The sequence below is a fragment of the Lutra lutra genome, chromosome 5 (assembly GCF_902655055.1).
Source record: "Lutra lutra chromosome 5, mLutLut1.2, whole genome shotgun sequence".
NCBI classification, from domain to species: Eukaryota; Metazoa; Chordata; class Mammalia; order Carnivora; family Mustelidae; genus Lutra; species Lutra lutra.
This window is the reverse complement of record NC_062282.1, coordinates 126,842,205-126,867,666: the sequence shown is the minus strand read 5'-3', so window position 1 is coordinate 126,867,666 and position 25,462 is coordinate 126,842,205. Positions and strand designations below refer to the sequence as shown.

The 25,462-nt window shown below is 37.2% G+C and overlaps 1 protein-coding gene across 19 annotated transcripts in view; it reads right to left on the bottom strand.

The window, feature by feature from the left end:
* Positions 1–25,462, bottom strand: part of PAM (peptidylglycine alpha-amidating monooxygenase) — a 158,380-nt gene that overhangs the window by 32,331 nt on the left and 100,587 nt on the right. For 6 of the 19 annotated variants that reach the window (XM_047731699.1, XM_047731700.1, XM_047731701.1 and 3 more), the window contains exons 13-16: positions 24,270–24,338; positions 21,758–21,841; positions 12,443–12,772; positions 2,934–3,063 (exon numbers count right to left, since the gene is read on the bottom strand). In XM_047731699.1, the coding sequence (XP_047587655.1) occupies positions 2,934–3,063; positions 12,443–12,772; positions 21,758–21,841; positions 24,270–24,338 (613 nt within the window). The remainder of the gene's footprint in view (positions 1–2,933; positions 3,064–12,442; positions 12,773–21,757; positions 21,842–24,269; positions 24,339–25,462) is intronic. The other 13 variants (XM_047731702.1, XM_047731704.1, XM_047731705.1 and 10 more) reach the window with 3 other exon arrangements.

The following is a 25,462-nucleotide window of genomic DNA, read 5'->3' as shown; positions in this document are numbered from 1 at the left end:
ATGATCACAGGGTCCTGGGATGGAGCCCTGCATCGGGCTCCTTGCTGGGTGGGGAGCCTGCTTCTCCCTCTCCCATTCCCCCTGCTTGTGTTCCCTCTCTCGCTGTCTCTCTCTCTGTCAAAAATAAATAAATAAATAAAATCTCAAAATAAATAAATAAATAAAAATTAGGGGATACAGAGTGCTTAGATTTGATTTAGAGCAAGTTCTGGCCTTACAGAAACTATAATTTTGGGAACACGAGAAATATCAGGAAGGGAAAATTCCGAGTAAGATGAATACAGGATTTCTCACTACTCTCTTCAAATAGTGGTAGCAACAAGAATGTAATTTCCACCCAATTGTTAATGTGGGTTGTCTCTCACCAGGATGTCATAAGTTCTTCAGGTAGGTTTTTGTTTTTTTTTTTTTTTACAAACCTTGAATATTTAATGAGGGAGAACAAAAACCGTACTTTGTCTATTATATATTATGCGACTTATGCATGAAGGAAGACCATGCATGACGGTTCAAGGAATGGAACCCACAAATCCAAATCCATTTATAATTCTCCTCATAGAATAATAAAGCAGACAGTGATTAAAAGCAGATAAGTGAGTTCCAGAAGAGAATTTCCTGGCAAGTATGGATTGAAAAGCCTGCTAGAGGCCAACAGACAATACAGGAGAGACACAACGAAAAAGAGAGAACGAAATTCTTACATCTGAAAGAGAAAAAGATGAGTAAGAAAGAAACAGAGACTTGGGGCGCCTGGGTGGCTCAGTGGGTTAAGCCTCTGCCTTCAGCTCAGGTCATGATCTCAGGGTCTTGGGATCGAGCCCCACATCGGGCTCTCTGCTCGGTGGAGAGCCTGCTTCCCCCTCTCTCTCTGTCTGCCTCTCTGCCTACTTGTGATCTCTGTCTGTCAAATGAATAAATAAAATCTTTAAAAAAAAAAAAAAGAAAGAAACAGAGACTTAATGAGTTAAATCAGTGCATCTGCTCTGAAGAAGTCTTGCATTTTTTAACAACACCCTTTCTTGGTGCCATTTATCAGGATAAACACACCAGGGCTTTGGCAAAGAAACTGGAATCTATTTACCCATGATACTGGTTATCTAGATGAGAGCTTGATGCCAGGAAAAAGCAGCTCTTTAGCTAGGACTAACATATAAGTCACAGAAAATGTTCTTCTGTGGCTCTTACTTCATAGTCTTGTGTCCTCATCTTCTACCCCAACCTGGCCCCTACTGGTCCCTTCTCCTATTACACTGTTGCAGCTTGGGCTGTTTGCTTGGAATGAGTCTCACATTAAAATGGAGAATTGGACTTTATCCAACTTAGCTTTAGCCAGCTGAAACAGTATCAATGGGAGAAAATGACGCTGTCATTTTCTCCTCTGGTAAAATGTGGCTAGAAATCCATGCAGAAAATGTAGCAATATTCATTAAAAAGAAGAATATGCTACAATGAATAGAAACAGTTTGCTTTTAAAAGCACTTGTTAAAATACCATTAGATGTTCGATAATGACTAAGACGATGTAACAGAGATGTATGAATAGGAATATTGAGTTCGATTGCTTTGAACTCTAAAGTGATTTCCTTCTCAGATTCCATTTTCAAGTGTGACAACTGGAAAGGACAATTAAACAAAACAAAGCTAGCGATCTGTTTTGAAATGCTGCCTGAATTCCCTCTTCACCTGCACAAAGAAAATCCCATCCATGTGTAGCCACAGGGCAGGCTTAGCATTAACACGATCTTAGTCAGTACCTCTGAGAATGGAAGAGAAATACAACAGATCTAGTAGGTCCTCAATTTTCCAAATGAGACCCTACAGCTGTACACCTGAATGGAAAAGATTCATGACACTTAATTGATATTTGAAGATTTATTTTCATGTGTAAATTTGTGATAAAAACAAATGAATAAATGGATATTCATTACCCAGGAGAACTGACACAACCTGCTAAATTTTGGACCAAGCTTTTAAAAATATCATCATGTGAATGTACTTCCAATCCCATAAAAGGCAGTATCACAGGGTGGGCACCTGGACCAACCCTGGCGTCAGACAGAAAGGAACTGAAGCCTGGCTTTGCCACTTGCTAACTCCGACACGTGGGCCAAACACTTACCTTCTCTTGGTTTCTTCATCTGGAAAATGTGAATGGTGGTGATAGTAAGAGTGCCCAACTATGTGAGGTGATTTATGTAAACATTTAGAACAGAGACAGGCCCACAAGTAAACAATAAATGTTAGATAGACATTTTTACCAAAAATCCATCCAAGAAGATAGTGGAACATGGAATAAAAGGTTGGAAAGAGAAACCCAGAGGGAAAAGCAGGGCAATTAGACCTTAAGTCTTTGATACTCTTACAAAGAGAAAACTTGAATAATAAAATTAATCTCTATGAAAATGTGAAGGCCAATGGTGATCACCGCCATGGAGCGGTTCAATGGAAAAGGAGAGTTCAACTGGCTTAAAATGATTCTTTATGCAGCATATACACAGAAATAACAAAATGCTTCACTGTAGTCAACTAATAACTTTACTTAGTTGATCATTTCTCAAGATGCACCTCCTCTGAAGTCTTGAAATGCCTCAACAACGTACTGTCCTAACTGCCTTTAATATTATTCTCCTGAGGAAGGCGAAGGTAGCTTCAAGGAGGAAGGAGGAAAATGGTAAGCATGTGGGATCACAGATTGTTACTGCCTTCTTTCCTTAAACTCGACTGTGAAACTATTTTAATTTGTTTTAAAATGCACAAGACTTCCTTTCTGCTACTTCTCACAGACATGTGTTAAAAGAATAAATGTGGTTTGCTCACAAAAATCAAGTTCGAAAAGAACGTTGGTAGTTCTCTTACTGTTATTCTTAGTTTAACAAAAAGTGACTCAGACTCGGTGTGTTTTCATTTACTCCTCGAAGGAAAAATAGTACTTACTTTCCATCCCAGACATGGTCCCCTCTGTGGAAAATCACCAGGTTATTCTTAAGGTCCAGAGCCACCCCAGAAACCTGGCCTGGTAACAAGTATACTCCAGGCCAACCCAGGGCTTCTTCGACATGGAAATCTAAAAAGATAAATCCATACATTTGGTATAAGAAGGAAAGCTAGTGTAACCTCATGAAGATTCACTGTGGTTAGGAGAAACTCATGCAGTACTGTCACTAGATGCAAGGAAAACAAAATCAAGCCGTGCTCTATATCAATGCACCACATGCACATGCCGGCCAGCTTCCTGAGCTGCGAGATCAAGGAAGGGCCTGTGAACTGGTTGGGGACTGTATGCCCGCATTTCCTATCGATGACATGCCTGTAAAAACAGCTTACCCTTAGGTCATGAAAGAGCAAATCTGAGACTGCTTTCTGCTGGACAAGATTCTTCTTTAAAAATTGTATTTTGGGGGAACATGGCAACAGGGATGACAACATTTTAATTCAAAGCTTTTACACGTGAATAAATAGCAAGCATGGGCAAGAAGCCTGTGTGTGTGTGTGTGTGTGTGTGTGTGTGTGTGGTGTCTAACTCCTGTCAATTCTGGATGTTCGATATACACGCGACCCTATAATAAGCCATGACTCATTATCTCCTGCACAAGCAACCTGTCCGAGATACCGATCTTACTCCTCTGATCGTGAGTGTTCCTGTAACAATGGGAACGGAGAGACACTCTTTCATTGCTTGCATTTCACTGTTTCTTACCATAGGAGAAGGGGAACATTAACAGAAATTTTGTGACTGGACGATTTCCAAGTTATTTTCATTTCTGATCAGAATGCTTTTATACTTAGAGAACACCTGGGCTTATTTGTGTTAATTCCTTTTATAAATGTGCTAGTGAATAAAGAGGCGTGCTGTATGGATGCCCAATACTAACTGAGGCTTAAAGTTATGAAGATACTGTGAAGTCTACTGTATCAGTGTCAATGTTTCTTCCCCTCCTGAATGCTTCAACAGAGACGCCGAGAAGTAGCAAAGCAGCAGGTCAAGTCTCATTTCTCTTCCCATCTTCTGTAGGACGTGGCAACATGCATTGAAATCCTTAGAGACAGGCATTACAGACTGGAGGAAGGAAGGGAAGCCCAGGACCTGCATAATCAGCTTCCGTGAGCTTGAAAGGATGTTGGTGTGAGAATGAACACTTCGAAGTAATTTTCTCAACTGTACTTATGGAAACAGTATCACTTCATTCAGTCTCTTTACCTTTGCAAATTTAATTTTTCTTTAGTAAAAATTAATGTGACAGCTCAAGTGAATGCCTAGGTCGGTTCTGCCTACAACTTTTGCTGAAGCATCTTCAACAAGTATTCCCTAAGTATACTGTCTATACAAGGCATTATGCTAGATTCTGGGAACACAAAGAAATATAATACAGGTTTTGGCCTTGAAGAACGTGAACAATAAAAAAAGAAAAAACAGGAACCAAATACTTATGACAGGATGTGGTGCTGGGACGCAGGAGAGGGTCCATAATCCTTCCTGGAGCTTGGCTGGAGAGAGCAGGGTGAAGGTCAGACCTGGGAGGTTTCCCAGAGAAATTAAACCCTTACATGTTTGCACTTAAAGGTAAATGGGGGTTCACTGAGTGCAGAAGTGGGCAGAGAATATTTCGGTCAGAAAGATCAAAAGTGAGGATGTTTACAATCGCAGAATGTTTCAAGATCTTTAAGTAATCTAGAAAGATACCTGTGTGTGTCCAGGTGGGGTTAGGGGAGCAGCAGGCAAGATCAACTGACCTGAAGAGCTTGGACTGGAAGATGTACCTTACACCACACGAGGGAATATGGATTTAATAATGAACTAATGTTAACTCCGAGCTGTGGTGTCTTGATCTCCACCATGAATCATTTTGAGGCTTGCTGCAAGTATGTTATTAGTCGCAGTAAAGCACTGAGTTTGGGAATAATTTACTTTTGAAATATATTGGAGCGCATCGAGAATGTCATTCTCACTCATGTGTCCTGATACGCCTTCTGGAGTTGAAGAGAAGCAGGGACCGTTACAGCTGACACACTGACATTTGCAAACAGTTCTGGGCACAGCGGTGGATGTGAATGGGGCTGCTCAGATGAGTAACATTCACCATCTATCACATTTGTCATAATAGGGGGAAAAAAGGATGCAAATTGCTGCTCCAGGCAACTGGGAGCCCCTGAAGGTTTTTAAGCATGGGGCGACACGATTAAAACTGTCTTTTTGGAAAGTGAAATCTGGAGATAGTGGTATAAGCCAGACAATTAGGTATGTCTAAATAGATCCACAGATGGATAAATCATTCCCCAAAGAACATGTTTTAAATTATTTTAAAGTTGCTTGAATCTCAGGTTATATGTCATCCATTCTCATCTCAGTTACAGCTTGTCCATTCGGTGGTGATCATTCTGTGCTCACTGACCAGCTCCTGAAGCGTCTGGAAGGGCTTCCAGGAAACATGGAACCTCGTGACAACAGAGATATTGAATTACTTTCATCAGATTCTCAGAGCCCAGAACCACTGCAACCAGATGGAATTTCTTGGGGCCAGGGATCATGTCGTATTTACTATTTTCACCAGCTCTTACGCAGGGTCTGGCCCATTGCAATAGCCTAAGGAATGGACTAGACAGAACTCTCTGATCCAGGCTCCACTTGTCGATGTTGGTAGCTTTTAAACACCTTTAGCATCTTATATTTCACTCGTACTATCTCTTTTTTACCCCCAGCACTGTGCTGAAGACACTGTTAAGAGACTCAATAAAAATGATAACGGGGTAATTCTTTTCATTAAAGAAAAGAAAAAAATATCACATTTCCTGGAACATTTCTGTTCAGGGGTTCAGCAGCAGGCATTGGTAACTAGGTACTGGGGAAGGTCCAGAAATACTAATTCTGATAAGAAATACTATGCAGTGTCCAAAAGAACTCTATTTGTCTGGGGACAAATGTAAATTTCCTAAGATATTGGAAATTTTGTGTAATAAGCTTCAATCTGGCTATGAATGATCCCGATAATTATTGACCTTAGGGAAGCACTCAAAAGTCTGTAAAAAGCACTAAGTTGTTAACAGCCTATTTTGTCACATAGGAGAGTCCCTTTAGGGTGGAAATTTTCAAGAAGGAAAAGCAGTGTAAATATCTGGAATGTACTTATTAAAATGTATACTTCTGGTGAATTTTCAAAACAGTAAGATAATATGTAAGGAAATAAGAAGGTTAACAAAGCAAGCAACTCGGCTTGTTTAGTACTGAGTCAATGCCAAGGAGAACTACATTGTGCGTGGCAAATTTTTGGAGAGATTATATTTTCTTTATATGTCATTTCTATATATATTATTTATATAATATTACATATTATTTTAAATTTTATTTTCAAATATCATACCATATTTATTAAGTTTACCTACCCAAAACTTCAAAATTCTCAGGATTACTGACCCAAGACCTCAAAATTCTCTAGGTCCCTGTGTTCACTAGAAGTTCTAAAATGGTTAAAGGAAAACTGAGCTCATGTTCTCCTCTGTGAAGGTTAGCTTGGTTAACTGTTGTTTTTGCTTCCGGTGTCACCATCTTTTTCGTCATGAGGTGGTTAAAGGCTGTGCCTTTTAAGATTAAGTGATCAAGAATCCAGACAATCATTTAGGACCGGTGGTACATGTATATGGAATTGACACTGAGGTTCTTCCAATACCTGCCCATTGTTACATGAGAATCACAGAATGCTAGTAGAGCACAGGCCCCTCCCACGTCATTTTCTCATTTCATAGGAAAGAACTGTAGGCTTGGGCCAGACTTTAGTCATCAATATCAAGGATCATTATTTTCTTTTTTTTTTATTTTTTATTTATTTTTTTTTTAAAGATTTTATTTATTTATTTGACAGAGAGAGATCACAAGTAGACGGAGAGGCAGGCAGAGAGAGAGAGAGGGAAGCAGGCTCCCTGCTGAGCAGAGAGCCCGATGCGGGACTCGATCCCAGGACCCTGAGATCATGACCTGAGCCGAAGGCAGCGGCTTAACCCACTGAGCCACCCAGGCGCCCAAGGATCATTATTTTCTAATCCCCAATTAAGATATATTCCAAATCCTTATTAAGGAAATTATATGATAAAATATATTTGGGTTCTAACTTAAACGTAGCATTTTCCATCACGGAGAAGTTAAAAATTAGAGTTTGGATTTCTCTCAGCCTTCATTTATGTAGTGATTCAGTGTATGACTAATGCTGTAGCCTTCCAGTTTTAATTTGAAAATTAATACAAATTTCTTATACAGGACCTTGGGCAAACCATTCCCAAATCTAAGTGTCAGTTGCTCTAAATTCAGATGTCAACTAATAAGATTATTTCAGAATTCTTACATGCGTTATAAAGGTAGATGTGCAGCCATATTCCAGCTGTATATTTAGGAAAAAAGTTACTAATTTCAGAAAAAAAAATTACTATTAAAATTACATCAATAAATCACTGTAATTAATGAATTACACCTCTCCCAGAGAGAGATTAATGTTCGTGATCAATGCTGCTTTCATATGAAATTATTAATAAGCATTTAAAAGGGCATTCATTCATCTGTGTTACAGAAGAATGAACAGAATTAAATAAAGTTGAGAAAAAATATAATTTCAAACCCAGAGCTGTGACTTCACTTCAGTGGGATGGGTCTCTTCACACTTAATTTAAGTAAAAGACCCTGATGAAATCACATAGACAGCTTCAACAAGAACAGAGGGTAGTGGTGGCTTTTTCTATACTTGCAAATTTTCATCTAGTGAGGAAAAGATGCCTTATTTTGTTCAGGGACTGTTATTCATCAGAAGTGTCAGCAGTAACTATAATTAACTGAAACTACAGGAGAAATATTTATACTTAAGTCAGAAAGAAAACAAAACTTAAATTATAATGTTTCATTTAATGCGGATGAAGTGGGGGAAGAGAATTAAGACATAACTAGGGCTCAAAAGCACTGGCAGAATTTCTTTTCTTCTTAAAATTTAATTGCAAATGAGATCTTCAACTTGGTCAAAATGTTTGGATACTGAATGAGAAAGTAGGATCAAAAGTAATCTACACCTAGGGGCACCTGGGTGGCTCAGTCAGTTAAGTGTTTGCCTTCGGCTCAGGTCATGATCCCAGGGTTCTAGGATTGAGCCCTACCATGCTCAGCAGGGAATCTGCTTCTCCCTCCACCCCTCCCCCCGCTCATGCTCCCTCTCAAATAAAATAAATAAAATCTTAAATAAAAATGTATACCTAATGTTACTATAATTGTAGATGAGATGATGAGATGATTGGACAGAAACCAGCCATCATGTTTCCCACTGGCCTTCCTATTACGTGTGTATGTATGTATGTATGTATCCGTCTATCTATTTTATGTTACTGTGAGAGGCAGAATAACAAAGTGGTTAAAAACCAAGACATGGAGCAAGTCCGACTGGCTTTGAATTGTGCTCTTAAGGCACGTGACTTACTCTTTCCATGCCTCAGTTTCTTCCTCTCTAAATGCTTTTATAAATAAGGTTGTTATGGGGATTAAATAAGTTAATGCATCTAAAACACCTACTCTGGCTCACAGGGAAGGCTGTATGTGTTTTTATTATTTCACTATTCCCTCCAGAGAGAAAATTCAGCCGATTGAATGTTTTATTTTACCCTGGGGATCCTATAAAATGTGAACCTAGAGGTAAGCGTATGACTGAAATATGTTAGAAAATGTGAACTCTGAGTGAGCTAAAAGTTGTCCATAGAAATTAAGTAAAATCCAAATATTCATAACTGTATTTAAAGAGGCTGTGAGTTCTCTTAACTGATAAGAAGCATCACACAAATGCAGATGTTATTTTTTGATGTCCAGAGGTATCCAATATATGTTGAGTCCGGCTTCCATATGCTAGCAAATAATACTTCAACCAAATCTGCCATTAAAAATAGCAATCTGTAGTTTTAAATTTATTTTTCAATGCTTTGGTTTCCAGAAGGCAACGAGAATAAAGACTAAGATTTTTATACCCATCCTACTAATATTGTTTCATACAGATATCAAACTAATGGTAGAAACCAAATGATGTTAAGTGTAGAAAGGACTGTATTTGCTTCTCAGTTTATCTAGCTGAATATTTTCACAACTGTATATCATATATAACAAGTAAACATCAAGGCAGATTGATATAAGTGATCAGAGATTTCAAGAGCCACAGACTCCCATTATGGTAGAACACTGCCAAGTCATTTTCCGAATTTATCAAATTGGAGTGCCAAATTTTACAGCTTTCCTACACATTCCAAGAAAATTCTCTCGTGGGTGCTGCTTAAGTTAAAGTAATTAATATTTAGTTCTATTACTTTGGTGTTTAAAATTTTGAAATCTCAATCTGACGTGACATTAACGGTGGCAATTATAACCATAATTATTGTTAATGTATTACAATGTTTATTGAGTACTTTCTGTGTTCCACAGAACACAGGCAGTCCCTCAGGTAGTCCTGGGTCTACCACACACAGTCACATCCAGATTTTTGAACGGATCAATATTTCACCTTTGACCACTCAAATTAGCTGGATGGAATTCATTACTGTACTACAGTTCCAAAATATGGTCCAGTCAATGAAATCTCAGGTGCTGCAGCATAAAATGCCCCTGTATTGGGGTGGTGCACTAATGCCATGAACGATGGACATCAGAACGGGGTCCTGAGTAGAACTCTCCAGCCTCTAAGCAGTGATGGTCCAGAGCTCTGGGAACGTGTATTTGAGCTGGGCAAATCTATTAACCCCGTATTTTGAGCACAATGGTAATGAAGTGTAAGGAACCAGAGTGCACCTTCTACTTTTAAGTTCAGTCATAAAGCCCCAGTTTTAAATTCAGACTGTGACCTCACTGAAATGGGTTAACTTCTCTAGGCTTCAGTATCTTCTGAAAATTAAAATAGGTCTCAAAGATATATGAAATGAGAATGAGCTATAATATTGAGCAACATGAAAGCCTTACATTTTTGTTTTAGTAATAATCTCATATGAGAAACCACCTTCTTCTTTGAAGCTAATATAATTCCTTACAGCACATTGGGCATTTTAGGGAGACAGTTAATTCTTCCAGACAATTAGGATCCCATTCTCAGTTTTGCCTGAAGTAAAGAAAGGGTGTGAGAAAAACAGTGGAAAATTATCCATCAAATTTATTCCCCTTATTTATACCCTAGGAAATACACATGTATTAGACTACTAATATATTTTATTTGGGTACTGTATGCTAATAACTTCCTACTTTCTTCTTTACAAATGGAAGCTTCCTGAGGATAGGTCTTTCTCTGGCTTACACAAAGGAATGAAACATTTTCAGTTAAGGTTAGCTATTGCATTGTGTTATGGTAAATGGTGAAAGGAAACTGAAAAGAAAAAGACTCAGAAATAGCTTACCTAAAAATGAGTTTCACTATTTTTAATTTAATGCTTAAAAAGTTTTTGAATCAGGGTAGTGATGTAACACTAAAATAAATCATTTCAGAAAAGAAATACATGCACATTTCCTTTCTATAATTAGGATTCATGCTGTATGTTTCTATGACTCATTGTTTTATTTAACTCAGTGACATTTACCCACATATTTAAAGTCAAAGGGAATTTTCTGACCCAGATCATGCAGAATCATTTTTTCCCTGGGTACTGTCATTTTGACCACCCTATAAGGTAGGAGATCTAGCAAGTAAATGTACTTGGGGTATTTTAAATATATATTTTTAAAGATTTTATTTATTTATTTAACAGACAGAGATCACAAGTAAGCAGAAAGGCAGGCAGAGAGAGAGAGGGAGAAGCAGGCTCCCTGCCAAGCAGAGAGCCCGATGTGGGGCTTGATCCCAGGACCCTCAGATCACGACCTGAGCCGAAGGCAGAGGCTTAACCCACTGAGCCACCCAGGTGCCCCTATTTTAAATATTTCTTCCTTAGAAAAGCTAAACGGGTTTTAGGAATACAGTACTTTAAGTCAAATGATGATTTCTACCATGGACACTTAGGATACCTATCAATAACTACCACATTTTTTCAAATTCAGGAGTGACAGAGAGAAGTCATGGAATGAATGGGCTGCAATTCTAACATTTCACACTTGAACAGAATTGTCTTCTCACCAAAGAGGCCCTTCTGCCTTTTATACTTTCATGTTGCATGGGTTACCATTTACTATCTTTCATGTGGGGGTTCAGGAAGACACTCGAGTTTGTTTATGAGATGGATAGGGGCATGAAAAACTGCAGATTTTCTAGGCACCACACTCAGAAATGTCAATTTCGTTGTTCTCTCATAGGATTCAGGAGTCTAGATTTTTCATAAGCACTCTATCTGGTTCCAATGCAATGCAGTTCAGGGACCCCCTCTTGAGAAACAGTTTCATTAGATAAATTTAGAAGAAGTCAGAGCAGGGCTGATCCGATTTAAATATGAAGATGTAAAAACCTGGGTCCCAGTTAACATCCCGTAGAAACTATTAGATCAGTCCCAATGGACAAGGCTTGAAACTTCTGTGTGAGCAAAAGGCACCTCCTGCTAATTTTTTTCAATTATAGATAAAAATCAGCTGGGTGTTGAATAATTTATGGCTTCCTGCAAAGCTGTATTTGAAAACACCAAGCCGGCAGCCTGCGCCATTCCAGCCCACGCATGGACAGCTGCCACGCACCCATACCCGTTACTTTTTCAGAGATGATCTCCACATGCTGTATTATTTGGCTTTCCACATTAGCAAGTAACATGAAACAAACAATACGACAGAGGCCACAACACAGTTAAAGACAAAGGTGAGGCATCCATGAGCAAGCTAGTAGAGAAACCCGAAGGGAATAAGGTATTGTCCTCTGATGTACAGAAGCCAGTCCTGGTTAGAAATAAAGATAAATCCGAAAGGTTCTGACTTGCTGGAGGTCCCCTCAGAAATAACTACTCAATTTTCCAATTAAGATAGTAATTGATAATGGAGCTTAAGAAATCAAAGTCACAAAAATGGTTCTATTTTACAAGTCAGTTGGAAGAGAATGCTGGAAGCGTAACATTCCTTTGCAAGGAACTTAATTACCTTAAAAGAAGGTAGTATATAAGCATTTCATACACCGAGATTTTATATATCAGGTGGTGAATTTTCAGTTGCTTTCCATCGAGGAAAATAGAGAATACCGATTTGGTAAGAATTTGTTACCCTGAATTTCATGAGTCACCCTCCCCAGCATGATCTAGATATTTTTGGTCCTAGTAATTCTGGCTCAGAGACTGAATGGACACCAAATTTATGTAGTATTGGACCAAAACAAAAACTCAAAGGTAGTATCTGATAACTCATATCTGATTTTTTTTTCTTTTCCTGATGAGTTCTATTGATGGTAAGTTTTTTCACCCATTCAGTTTTATTCCCTTCAGATTTTGCTAATGTGGATTGTAGCACTCCACAACTCATTCTTTAAAAGAAGCCCTAAACGCACCTCCTGTGTGTTCTGGCTCCCAGGTTCCTTCACCAGGTAGGGGCTGCTGTAATGACAAAACTCTGCTTTCTGCTGGCCTCAAAGTAGACTCTAGTCTGTGGAATTTGTGAATTCTGTCTCTGACAAGAATAGCATTGCCCCTCTCCTCATGCTCTGCACTCTCTCTGGTATCAGATCGGCCAAGATCCTTCTTTTGGACTACGTTTGCAATCTCAGCTACCAGGTCTGATTCTGATTCTGATTCTGCCTTTTCTGCAGGGTTATATTTATGCACATGCACAACATCTTCCCTTTCTCCTAGCAGCTTGGAAAGTAGTGAATAGAAATCACCTGTGGAAAAAAGAGAAGACATAAAGAGTGGAGGGTTGGTAGGATTGCAAAATTTACAAAATTCTGTGCTTTAAGGATTCCATCTCTTGATTTGGCATAATAAGTAAGCAAGAAGGCTGCTCTCAGATATTCAAGCAGGAGGGGAAAAACGATTTTCCAGAACAATAAAAAAAAATAATATGCTTCCCATTTCACTTCATATACCACCTATTCTTTCTGTTATCTCAGGAGTCAATAACACCAGATTACCTCTATTTGCATATTAGTGGAAACAAAACAATGCATATATGATTGCATGGCATGTTTCAATAAATGGTTTTCACAGTAGAGCTGAATTAATGTGGAAGTTAGGGTTCATCAGATTTCTAAAGCCATTATCAACAGCTACATCAGGAACCAGCTACCTTCAGGGAAAACCGTTGGAAGTTGTCTTTCAAAGCTTACTAGAGGATAATGTACAAGAAATTAAATGTATATTTTTCAGCATATGCTATAAAACACAAGAAATGTAACAGATACGCATCTTTTTGGAAATTGGAAAACCAAAGTTTTATTGCTATTATTTTGTTGGCTGTGTTCCTGTAAGTAGCTCCCGTTGTTCATTTTCAATAAGAAATGAACAAATTCCAGAAAAATAATTTTGCAAGAAAAGAATATTCTAAATTACTTTCAAACAAAAGAGAAGATCTTATTAAACTAGTATCATTGGAATGATTCATCACTAAAATATATTTTATGTCTTTCTATACTAAAAAGTAAACTTGGATATGATAACCTAACTCCATGACAATAATGATTTATAAAGCATTATGACAGATATAAAATATGACCATGGAAGTTTCATAAAGCATTTGAACCCTCATCACTTTCATCTACGGTTTGAAGTCCATTTATATCAACTATGTGAATGGGAAACATGTTTACATTTTCAGTAGAAACATGAATCTGCTTTTTTTTTAAAGCCAAACCCAAAGGTAACAAACACTCATTTCTACTTATTCCTCACCCTATTCCAAGTGCTGCTAATGAAATCAGTTATAACGATAGAGTACTATTGCTTCAATTTTAATTATATTTATAGCATGGTCAGTTAACATTTACAAAATCTTATTTTTATGACTGGTAGGAAATGAAAATGATAACTGGTTTAACTATGACACATTCCACTGAAGAATATATGATTTAAAAACTGGTACAAGGGGATGTGGAGTCTTTCCAAAATGATGCTAAGAGATCCTGTCATGTTTACAAATATCTTGGTTTAATGATTCAAAGTAGGTTTTCAATTCTTGCCCATGAAAGCAGCTGATCCCAGGTGAAATCTTCAATCAAAAAATAATTACCAAGTAATAGGGCCAATCTCAGTAAAATGAACAAAGCAAATTACAACTCAACCAAATCTGTAAGGCCACCGTGGCATTTGGCCTCACAGGAAAGAAATTAATCCATTCTGCTAAATTCTTCTGGCCCCCCACCCCCCCAAACATACATAGTTTAATGTGCTGTTGTGCAGTGCAACACATATATTGAAAATAAAACAAAAGATTATTTCAAGGACAGACAAAAATCAGCATTTGAAAACTTGAATCCATGTCATTAGGCTAATATTGATGGAGGAATGCAGACTAGTCACTCTGCATAGTTACTAAGGTGTGTCAGTAAAAATCTAAGAGCCGTGATGAAGCAGAAAATGCACAGCACTCCGTTCCCTTTGAAATTGTCATTCACAATGATCACTGGGTTAGGAAAACAAACTTTAGCAATGTAATGGGTTTGGCTGCACAAAGGCTGCACTGGCCTTATGAAAACAAAGCTGCAGGGCTGCATCTCATTTATGGAGATTACATGTGAGAGAGAAAGAGAGAGAGAGAGAGAGACCACTAAATGACTATCTCCAACATCCTTAGGTGCAAAGCAGAGAGTTTCTCTTCTGCGGTACTGGATAGATGAAATCCTGAAATGTTAAGTATTTTTCCAAGCCATATATATCTAACCTTGAGTGCAATGGGTGGAGGAGAAAATAAACAGAGGAAATTGTGTGGTCTCTGCCGGGGTTCATTTCTCAAGAGTCCCTTCTTTCTTCTCAGTTTACGGTACAGCCACATGGCTTCCCCTTCCTTGAATGTCAACTCTTAGATGTTTCTTCTTCCTGGGACACACTCTCCCCAGTAACCAATTAGCTCCTAAGCCTTCAGATCTTACTTCAGTGTCATTTATGTTCAAGATGCCTTCCTTGGCACCTTGATGGTAGGGTTAGGGGTCTCAGCTCTGTGCTCCTGCAGCACTCAGGTCCTCCCCTGAATTTTTACTGTTACAATGTCTGGTGTGTATTTCCCAGGAGTGTTTGAATCCAACCCCGACACTTAGTGGCTATTCTGAGCCATTAAACAAGTTACTTAACATTATAAAGATAATGAATTAATACAAATACAGAATTGTTTTGTGCATTTCAAGAAATTAAAAAGCCCAGTCCAGTGTATATTCTAAAGTAGGTATCGCCAAATTGTAACTATTATAATTACCAGCAAAAAAAGAAATAATCTCTAGTTGCAACACGCACGTGCATCTGCTTCAGTCTGTAGTTTACCTAAAATTTTTTAAAAATTCAGTTCTTATCTCGTATTCAAATATTGGGATTTTCATAATAATAAAAAAAAGCTCCTTTAAATTTATAGCCCTATACGTTCTCACCAAGTCACTGTGGCTTTGTAGGGATTTGCTTCCTAGCTTTACCAAAGGAAGTGGTACTTGCACTTTCTCTCTCTCTGTTTTTGGACAAAGAAATATTCCCACTCCAATGTTCTGGATGCCAGCCCTCCCAGTACCTCCGGAGCCTTTCCCAAATGCTTTCCTTTCTTTTCTTTTCTATTACAAATTCTTTGCCAAAGGCTTGACTCAGGTTAAAAGCACACTCATTCTGCAATTATCTTGAGCGGCCATGGAGGCAAGAGAGACCTTCCTCAGACGCACTACATCTTTCAAACTTTTCTGCCTTCCCTTTCCTTTAACAATTCCAGCACTGTCTAACGGTGCTTTCTGCAATCATGGGAATATCCTTATACCTGTGTTGCCCAACATGAAAGCCACTATACACACGGGGCTATGGAGAACTTCTAATGTGGCTAGTGTGACTGAGGAATTTAATTTTTAATTTTACTTGTTTCCAACTAATGTATAACCAATTTTAAATAGCCACATGTGGCCAGTGTCTGCCGTATTGGGCAGTGCAAGGGCACTTTACCCTTCCTCATATCCAAGGCCAAAGGCATCTGCTTCCACATCTTCTTTCATGCCTGTATGACTTCTTCACGAGTTGCTCAAGAGCTCCTAGTTGCCAAAGCCAAGAGACCATTCAAACTGACCCACTGGTCCCTTCAGAAACTCTCTTCTTATAACATTGTTTTTTCTAGATCTTTTCCGCCTGTATTCTTTGCTTTCTCTTATTCTTCTGCCCAGCATATGAAAATGCTGGTGTTTTCTGAAGTCTATCCTTGGCATCGTTTCTTCCCCTGGTAAAGGTCCCTTCCTATCAAGAAATATCAACCATTCCCCAGTCTTCAGCTGCTGCCTCCAGACAAATGACTCTCATATCTGGAGCTCTCTTACTACCAAATTGATAGCTAAAACCACCCTCTAGAAATTTCCACTTGGATGTCTGTTTCACAGGAATTTTGAACTGAACATGTCTAAAACTGAGCTCTTAATCTTCTCCTCAGACTTCATCCGTTTTATGGTATCTCTCTGGATGATGAAAAGTGTCTTGGGTCAATCAGTCCAGAAAGCTGGATTCAACCTTCTGTCACCAGTGAATCACAAAGTCAAGTGATTTGTCAACGCTGATATGTCAGTGTCATTTTTTTCACTCCCTACTACCATGATTCATTTGGGATTCTTATCATCTGATTGGTCTTCTCCCCTTCCTCAGAACTGATTTTTATTCAATGTCATCATCTGTCTGTAATGGTATAAAGCTGGCCTACCTCTGTGGAACTGACTTGCGATGGGAGCTGACAACCTGGACACTCCTTGGTTATATGCCCCTGACTTTTCTCAGCTCTTTCCACCTATGTATTGCATAGTGCTCTTCTCTAATTTTATTCTGCTAATTTTATTCCGCTATCCCACTGCTAAAATGACCGTGTAATTTATTTCCCAACCTGGGACATATTTGAGAAGAGAAAGGGTATTGTTTAATATTTATACTAGGCATAAACTAGGACAATCCTGGAAAAACTTGGATATAATTACCCTACCTATTGTTGACAGAGAGAACAGATAAATAAGTACTCTATAAACTATACATGATAATAATAGTAATAGCTAATATGGTTTGTGAGCTTAGCATTACCTAATTACTTTGCTGAGTTGCTTTATATAATTGAATATATTTAATACCTGCAAAATACCCCTTGTCCTCATTTTAGATGGTGAAATTAATGGTAAAGGACTAACCTGCACATCTAGGAGGAAGTGGAACTGGGATTTGAAGGAGCAACATGAATGGGGGCCCACCTTCTAACTGATCACTTTATTGGATCCAGGTTGTCCCCCCCCACCCCCCTTTTTAAAAAAAAAGTCTAAAATGGCCAATAAAACCTTTCCTGTGAAATTACCTTGGACCTGACAATCGTACTATATTTATTTATTTTTCTATTTAAATCAACTGCCTTCTGAGGCCAGGGGCTGGGTATCTTCTTTAACAGAGCATGTTTCTTTTTGTCCTTTCCTGGCCTGTCTTCTTCATATTATAACGTAAAATGGTTGTAAACTAGTCAATATCTATGTAACATAGTGACTTGTACAAAACTGGCCTAAAGAATAATGGTTTGAAAAAGTAGAAATTGTTTCCGTCTCTTCAATAGTTTTCACTTCATCAGCAATATACCTTACATGTCTGATCAAATTCTGTAAGATTTTCTAAAAATTTTTTTTGTATATTTCAATTATCTGGGAAGGGACAGGTGGCAAGGGATAAATACGATTTTATGTGGAAAAAAAATTTTTAAAGATTTTTATTTATTTGACAGACAGAGATCACAAGTAGGCAGAGAGGCAGGCAGAGAGAGAGGAAGGGAAGCAGACTCCCTGCTGAGCAGAGAGCCTGACACAGGGCTCGATCCCAGGGCTCTGGGATCATGACCCGAGCTGAAGGCAGAGGCTTTAACCCACTGAGCCACCCAGGCGCCCCATATGTGAAAAAAATTTTAAAAATCCTCTCATTTCTTTCTCACTGTCATATTTCCAGTGATTAATACTATTCCTATCACAGCAGATACTCAGTAAATTAATCTACAATGAAAAATAATTTGTTAAAAATGTCACCCTTTGCTTCTGCTATCAATAGCAATAAAAATATTTCTTTGATGATTTTAGGCTGCAGTGAATCCATTTCTTGCTTTTTCTCACTCAAACTTTGATTCTTATCTTATAAAACCCAGAAATGTTCTAGTTCTTTTAAGTAATTTGACTGCGTGGGTCTGGATTTGGAAAACATAACTGTGGTAGCAGCTAACGTGCCAGGAAAAAGAACACAGCACAGTAGGAGAAAATCTGAAACACTACCAGTTCAACACCCGATTCGTTAAGTTGTGGGCTTCCATTAACTACTTCATGACTCAATGGGCATTTTTCTAGTTAGTAGGGACCATTCACTATTCTCTGCCATCAACATGAAAATGTCTTTGGTTTACTTTCCAGAATATGGTGAGATAAATTGGAAGAAAAACATACATTGAAAAATTGCCCCGTGAGTTTTTTTTTTTTTAATAAAATAGCTTCAAAATTATTGAATAAAAAAAATAAGTTACTTTGAAACAGTGTAAAAATCTTAATTGTGGAGGCATTTAAAAAAAATGATCAGGATCAATGTGGTAAGCTTCAGAATATGAAGTCCCATTTCCCCCGCGTGTCACTAGGACTTTATTACCTAAAACAAACAACTTTTGTTACTGTTCTGTGATTTCTGTGGTACCTGGAAAGTGAATAGGATGTTTATCAGCAGTTTAGCCACTGATAAAGTATGCCAAATAACCAAGCTAACGAGACTGCAACATGGAACATAATAACTAATTAATGAGAGAGAGAGATGAGGAATGGAAAAATAGAAGCGTTTCTTTTCAGATTTTAATTTTTTGGTTTATAACTCAGTCCTACTTGATTTCCCCCTCTGGTCAGTTGATTCGGTTTATTAACGTTGACTTATCACTAACATTGATCCTACCAGGGTTCGTGAAATAAAACATGATCATGACGACCAGCTCAAGGATCGCAAATGAAGCAAAACTTTATTATTTGTTTCTTTTACTGAATTGAACAAAGGAGACACATATAGAAAAGGGGAAGTTAGCAGATGATGGGTTTTGCAACTACCATGCACACAGATGTATATCAGAAAGCACAACTGTGTGATAAATGATCGTTCTCATCTGCCTATTCTGCGATTAGGAAGCCAATTCAAAACAGCATCCACTCAGCTTCCCAGAGCCTTGGGGGGTATTTAGAATTGTGTTTGATAGATGAGTTCAATATATAAAGACTTGTGAGCTGCTCGTAAATCATAATGAACTGATAAATTTTTCGCGAATGGGAATACAAACAAGAATTGTATGCTCTTTCAAACAGCAAAGTGGCATTGTGGGTTTTTGGAATTAGCCAAGAAGGTGCTACTAAAACCACTTGTACTTTATTAGGGAATGAAGGGAGTATTCTATTTTGAACAAAGCAAAGAAATAGAAATTTGAGTTACTAAGTCTAGCCTTTGTATCACTCCTCTCAGAAGTGGTTTACCAACGGTTACTTTAACAAGTGTTCACAGTAGACTATGGTCTTTTTAACTTGCAACTGTGTTCCCTTGATTCTGCTTATTTGATAAAACATGCCAATGGTAATTCATTTTTGTTAGCATAAAACTACTGTGAAATTATTCTGTTTAACAGAAGGTGTCTGAAGACCTTTAACTATCTGGGGTCATGGAGTGTTTTCCCTCTACAAATTATATTTTTGTCATATTCTCCCTGCCTTGGGAATATAGCCGCTCATGCTGACCTTTGAGTAGAAAGATTGATTATATGAGGGCACAAAGACTACAATGAGAAGAGTTTGGAGCAAACTGAATAAAACATGTTAAAGGCCCTTTCTGCAGCAAAAGAAATGCTGTCTGGCGCATAATGTACAATAACAAGGACAACGGCTATTGTAGATTTTGACTTTCAGCTCTGCCATGAGGTTTTTTTTTTTTTTTTAAGACATCAAATCTTCTCAACACAACTAACATAAATTTCAATATTGCACCTTTACCTTGGATTATAAGGGAGAGAAACACCCAAAGTCAGAACTCCTAATAGTAGCTGCACAGAATCTTGCCTGAAGCTGGTAAACCTCTTGGTTTCAGAACCTATTCTTTACCCAAACAATGCTGACAGAAAGCTTGGGTTGTATCACTGGTAGAGTGAACAGATATAAGAAATCATGATGCCTAAGAAATAAAGAGAACTTATAAAACACGCTTTATTTTCCTAAATGGGGCCAACTATAAGTAGAGGATGTGTTTCTGTGTCTGCTCTGGAAAACCTCAATGCCACCCTTCTTATAATATAGTCTCCCAGGATTTGTTTCCTTCCCTTAGAATCAATGTCTAATTGAGTTTTATAGTTTAGCTTATTGTACTTATTACAGACCCAGGCAATTCTTCACTTACAATGGTTTCAAAGGATAGTAATGTTTCAGTTCATTGTGAATATCTGCTAGTGTTTTTCTGCTTGGAGGCAGACATAATCAACTCAACCACAGATTAGCTCACCTACAGACAAACAGGCTAGTCTCAAAGCAGTATGGGCAGGTATAGACACATAATATACAGGCAATAAAAAGCACGCTTGCCAATGATTTTTATAGCTGGAGGAAATGTTCGGTATATAGTATTTAAAAAACAGGACGCAAAACTATGCACACATGCTCTAAACATTATTAAAATAATGTGTCAATAATATATTTTTCACACTGAGATGTACATATATACCCATATTCCTAGGGATGATGTATGAATTTTATTTGCTTCTTCGGATTTTTCTGTAAATTCTATTTCTTTTTAAATGAATATGATTTAGCAAATCAGTCAAATAAGCATTATGTTTTAAAAACTTCCCCACAGTTGGGGTACCTGGGTGGCTCAGTTGTTAAGCATCTGTTTTTGGCTTGGCCCCCAATCCCAGGCTCCCTGCTTAGTGGGGAGCCTGCTTCTCCCTTTCCCACTCCCCCTGCTTGTGTTCTCTCTCTCTCTCTCTCTCTCTCTCTCTCTATCAAATAAATAAATAAATAAATATCGAATAAATAAATAAATCAAACCCCCACAGACTTAATTAAAGCTTCATTAAAAATATGTCCCATTGTTGCATGATCCAGGACAACCTGACAGAAAGTTGTCATATAATGAGGCTCTTCTGGTATCTCTCATAATTACATCTTTTGAGATAAGTCTGAGATACCAGAGCCTTACACCAGATTTTGTTCTTCAGGAGGCAAATACAGATAAGGATACTGCAGGAGGTAAGAGTGTAAGTACTATGTAGATTCATATAACTCAACTATTCCTTTTAAACTAGTAAAATCTCCAATCAAGATTAATATTCTGACAAAAATTGATAATTATTTTTGTAACTAGAATACAAATGACCCCCAACTTCTGGTCCTCCTGGAGAAACAGAGTAATAAATAAATAATGGCAGGAAAAAGAACACAGCACAGCAGGAGAAAATCTATAGGCTGAAAAAAACCTTTTTTTCAGCCTATAGCATGTGAATATCTTTACCGCCATCTTTCTTTTACTACCTTAGTAAAAGTCATCCCTTCTTCCCAACAGAGCATTTATTGCACATCTTGACCTTTATCTTCCTACATGTTTTTCAGTGTATTAAGATAGGAAGTAATATCGTTTGTGTTATCCAGGCAGAACTATATTATTTAGTCACTGATGGGTACAGAACTTGCCTTTGAGTACATGTCCTCTGACGTTTGAGGTCTTTTCCTTCCTGCTCCACAAATGTTCTATTTCCAATGGGGGTCTGACATTCTCTGTGTGACCAACATAGATGCCGTCTGTTAACTTGTGGCTAGCACAACTGAAATGACTCACAGCTTTATTTATTGGGGATTTAAAATATTTAAAGGATCGATACAAGCTGGCGGAGTACTTGCACATAAATTGTATTGGCCAGAGCACCAAACTAAGGCAAAAGGTTGAGCTGGGGGGCTTACTTAAAAATCAGCACATGTGGCATAATTTGTTTGAATAATTAGAGCCCTCTTATTAGCTATCTGGCCAATTTATCTCCCCAGAGAATTAATACAAATACACATTTTGTGCAAACAAACAACTCTGAGAAGAATGGGATACTCTCTCAGTAATGAGTAGATCTGTCCTGTGTACTGCAAGGAGATAGATTGATCTCATTAGCGAACCAATTAAACTATGTGCACAAATATGCACTTGGTATATTTCTCTATTCTCTTTAAATTCTAGGCTAGTAGTGCACAAAGCCCCGCAGAATAATATATGGGCTACACTGGACACTGAAATGGCTTTTGGTTAGTTATCTGCCTTCACATAACCTAGCAGGTGACATTTTCATGGGCCCACTAATTTCAACATAGGAATGCCATAGCCTATTTTCTGCAGCATGAAAGTTCAGTCAGAAGAATATATTTTTCCTCCCAAGTTAAATCACTTTACAGCATTTTTATTCATAAGTAGAATAAAACACCAACTCTAAGAAAATAATTTCTTCTGTGTCCACAGAATTCTTCTCTGGAACCAGTAAGGCTTTGGGTATATTTAAACTTCTTAATATTATAAACATATGTCATCAAACTTGAAAGAATAAGTGAATGGCAAAATATGAAAGCGTTTTAAAGGATGTGGTTTTTAGGTATACATGACATCTCTTAAATCTCATTTGGAAAGAAGAGATTAAACCTAACATTTAAGGTTTTTCTGCTAATGAAACCTCTGGGTTTCTAATCTTTCAGAAGTTTCAATGTGTCCCTTGATCAACTCAAATAACTTGAAAATGAAAACAGATCAACCTCAGTTTCCATAGAAACTTACCATTTTATAAGGCACATCCACTAAACGGTGGTCTCATTCTATACTTTATCACATATGTTAATATTTCAAAATGTATTCTAAGATAACTCGAATTATTTCAAAGGCATGTATTTCAAATAGTGCATCCAATATCAAAATAATTCACTTTAAATCTGAACAAATTTCAGTACAGTTATAACAAAGAGTGTTAATACTACCATGTGTTATTTATAATTACTGACTTCCTTACAGTTATATACACAGATTGATAAATTTAACTATTTTAAATCATACTCAATACTTTAATATGAGCCATTCAGTATATAAACTATTTAGTAGAAAATCATCTCCCTTTTTCTGACTTAATAAGAAAGTAGAAACAACTTTGAGCTAAAACTGTATTCTTTTTCCAGAAGCCACTTTGTTATAATTAAATGTTATGGAACAGACTTTATATAATTTAAAACTTTTATATTACAGTTTCTCCTAATCCCCTTTCAGAGTGTATGTCTTCCTTTAAAAAGTCTGGATTCTTCAACTTTGTAAATATTCTTAATGCAAGAATATTGTCTTTGGCCTAGACCTAATAGAATATATTTTGAAGAATTCCTATAGTGGTTTACAAAATCCAAAGAGTGAGAAATTTCTCTCCATTGCCAAATGAAAAATCTTATTTCCTGTACACTTCATGTTGTCATAAGACACGTGCTTGGAGGAACATGAAACTAAATGCTTTAAAATATATCGTATCTAGTCCAAATAACTTGATAATATACTCCAACGCCTAGCACAAAGTATCATCTTTGAAACAACTAGTAAGAAAACAAGATAGAGAAGAATAACTTTTCAGTGTCAACGCATGCAGTATATGTTATTTCTTCAAAGAAACAGATCAGTGGAAGAACGATGCTTTCTTAACTCATCAGACAGCAACTTAACTCAAAACTACAAATGCCTACATTGATAATCCCTCCTATTTTACTGACGGCAGAGAAGAATGCCTTAAGAGAGGCAAGATGAAGGTTAAGTCTTAATTTCTTTCAAATAGAGTCAATAAACACATTGCCCAAAGTACACAAGATTTTAAATGGTCAAATCCTTTAGATTTCAAAAGTAGCCCAACAATTGTTTCTAGTGATTATATTTGCACTACATATAAAACTTACCATATTAAAAAAACTAAAACAAAGGTGGAAAAATCTAATGAGTTTAAATTACGTCGAGGAAATTTACTTTCAAAGCTAGAAGACAACAAGTGACCATTTTCTCATGAATTATGTATTATATAAAAACAACAGTACATAGGGATGGAGGCTGATAAAGAGACCTAAAATATCTCAGTAACTTTAAAAGTTGGTTGCCTAATTAGAACACGAATACTTTTTTAGGCCTAGTTATAAAACTATGCATACATACCCTGTTCTAATACTTCTTCTTCTCCTTTTGGCTGCTGTAGTAAAGAAGTCTTATCTTTGTTCTCTGTTTCTGTAAAGGATTAAAAAAGCTGAGCATAAATTTGTGGGATATATCATAAATGTTAAATAGTTTACTGGAAATATACTATCAACATAAAAATATTTCCAGGATCTTATGTTTAATAAAAAAAATAATATGTAGGGAGAGGGTGGTGGGGTTATGGACATTGGGGAGAGTATGTGCTATGGTGAGTGCTGTGAAGTGTGTAAACCTGACGATTCACAGATCTGTACCCCTGGGGCTAATAATATATTATTATATGTTTATAAAAAAACAAAAAAATAAACAAAAAACAGTATGAAGAATTTATATGCTAGAAATGCTCTTAATCACACACACAAAAAACTTTCAGTGTAACCACCATCTACCAGACTTCTGACTTAATAACAAGATCAATTACCCTTTCAGTAATATATACATGAGACAATTTTAAAAATGCATTAAAAAAACTGCTTGTATTTTTAAAAATTGAATTTAGTGACATTTTAAGGATACTTTAAGAACATTTTAAGGCAAATTCTATAAGCATATTAAGATCTTAATAAGTGATCTAAGTGCTATTTAAACTTGTTTCATAAAATTTCCAACAGAAAGACATAAGAAGCTGCTCTGGCATTTTACGATTAGATCTGTAAAACTCAAAAAAGTCTCAGCATACTTCATGCAATAAAACAGGGTGTGGGTTTTGCAATTTTAAACTAATGAAATGACAATCAGTAGGAACACTTTTCAAATGAAGAGTAAGTTCATCAACAATTCTGAGAATGAGACCAAAAAGGCCAAGATTAGTAATGCCTCATAAATCAAGAACTCTTCTTGCTTGAGGAGGCCCATTAAAATAGATAATTCAGGGTAGGGTTGGAGACGATAACCATTTTCATTGGCAAACTGAATTCACTCTTTAGAACTGGTGTATAAATTCATAAATTGTGTAAGTCATTACTGACTATGGAATAATCAAATGGGGAAGTGAGAAAACATGAATTACACGAAGAAAGAGAGCTACATTTATTGAACTGGTGCCCAAACTAGTCTGTTCCACTACTAGATTCTTCACTTTCACTGTTTTGATGGGGGCATGTCAGGAAGGTAGGTAGGTTACAAAGGAAGGAAAAGTGGGAATCGGATTATGT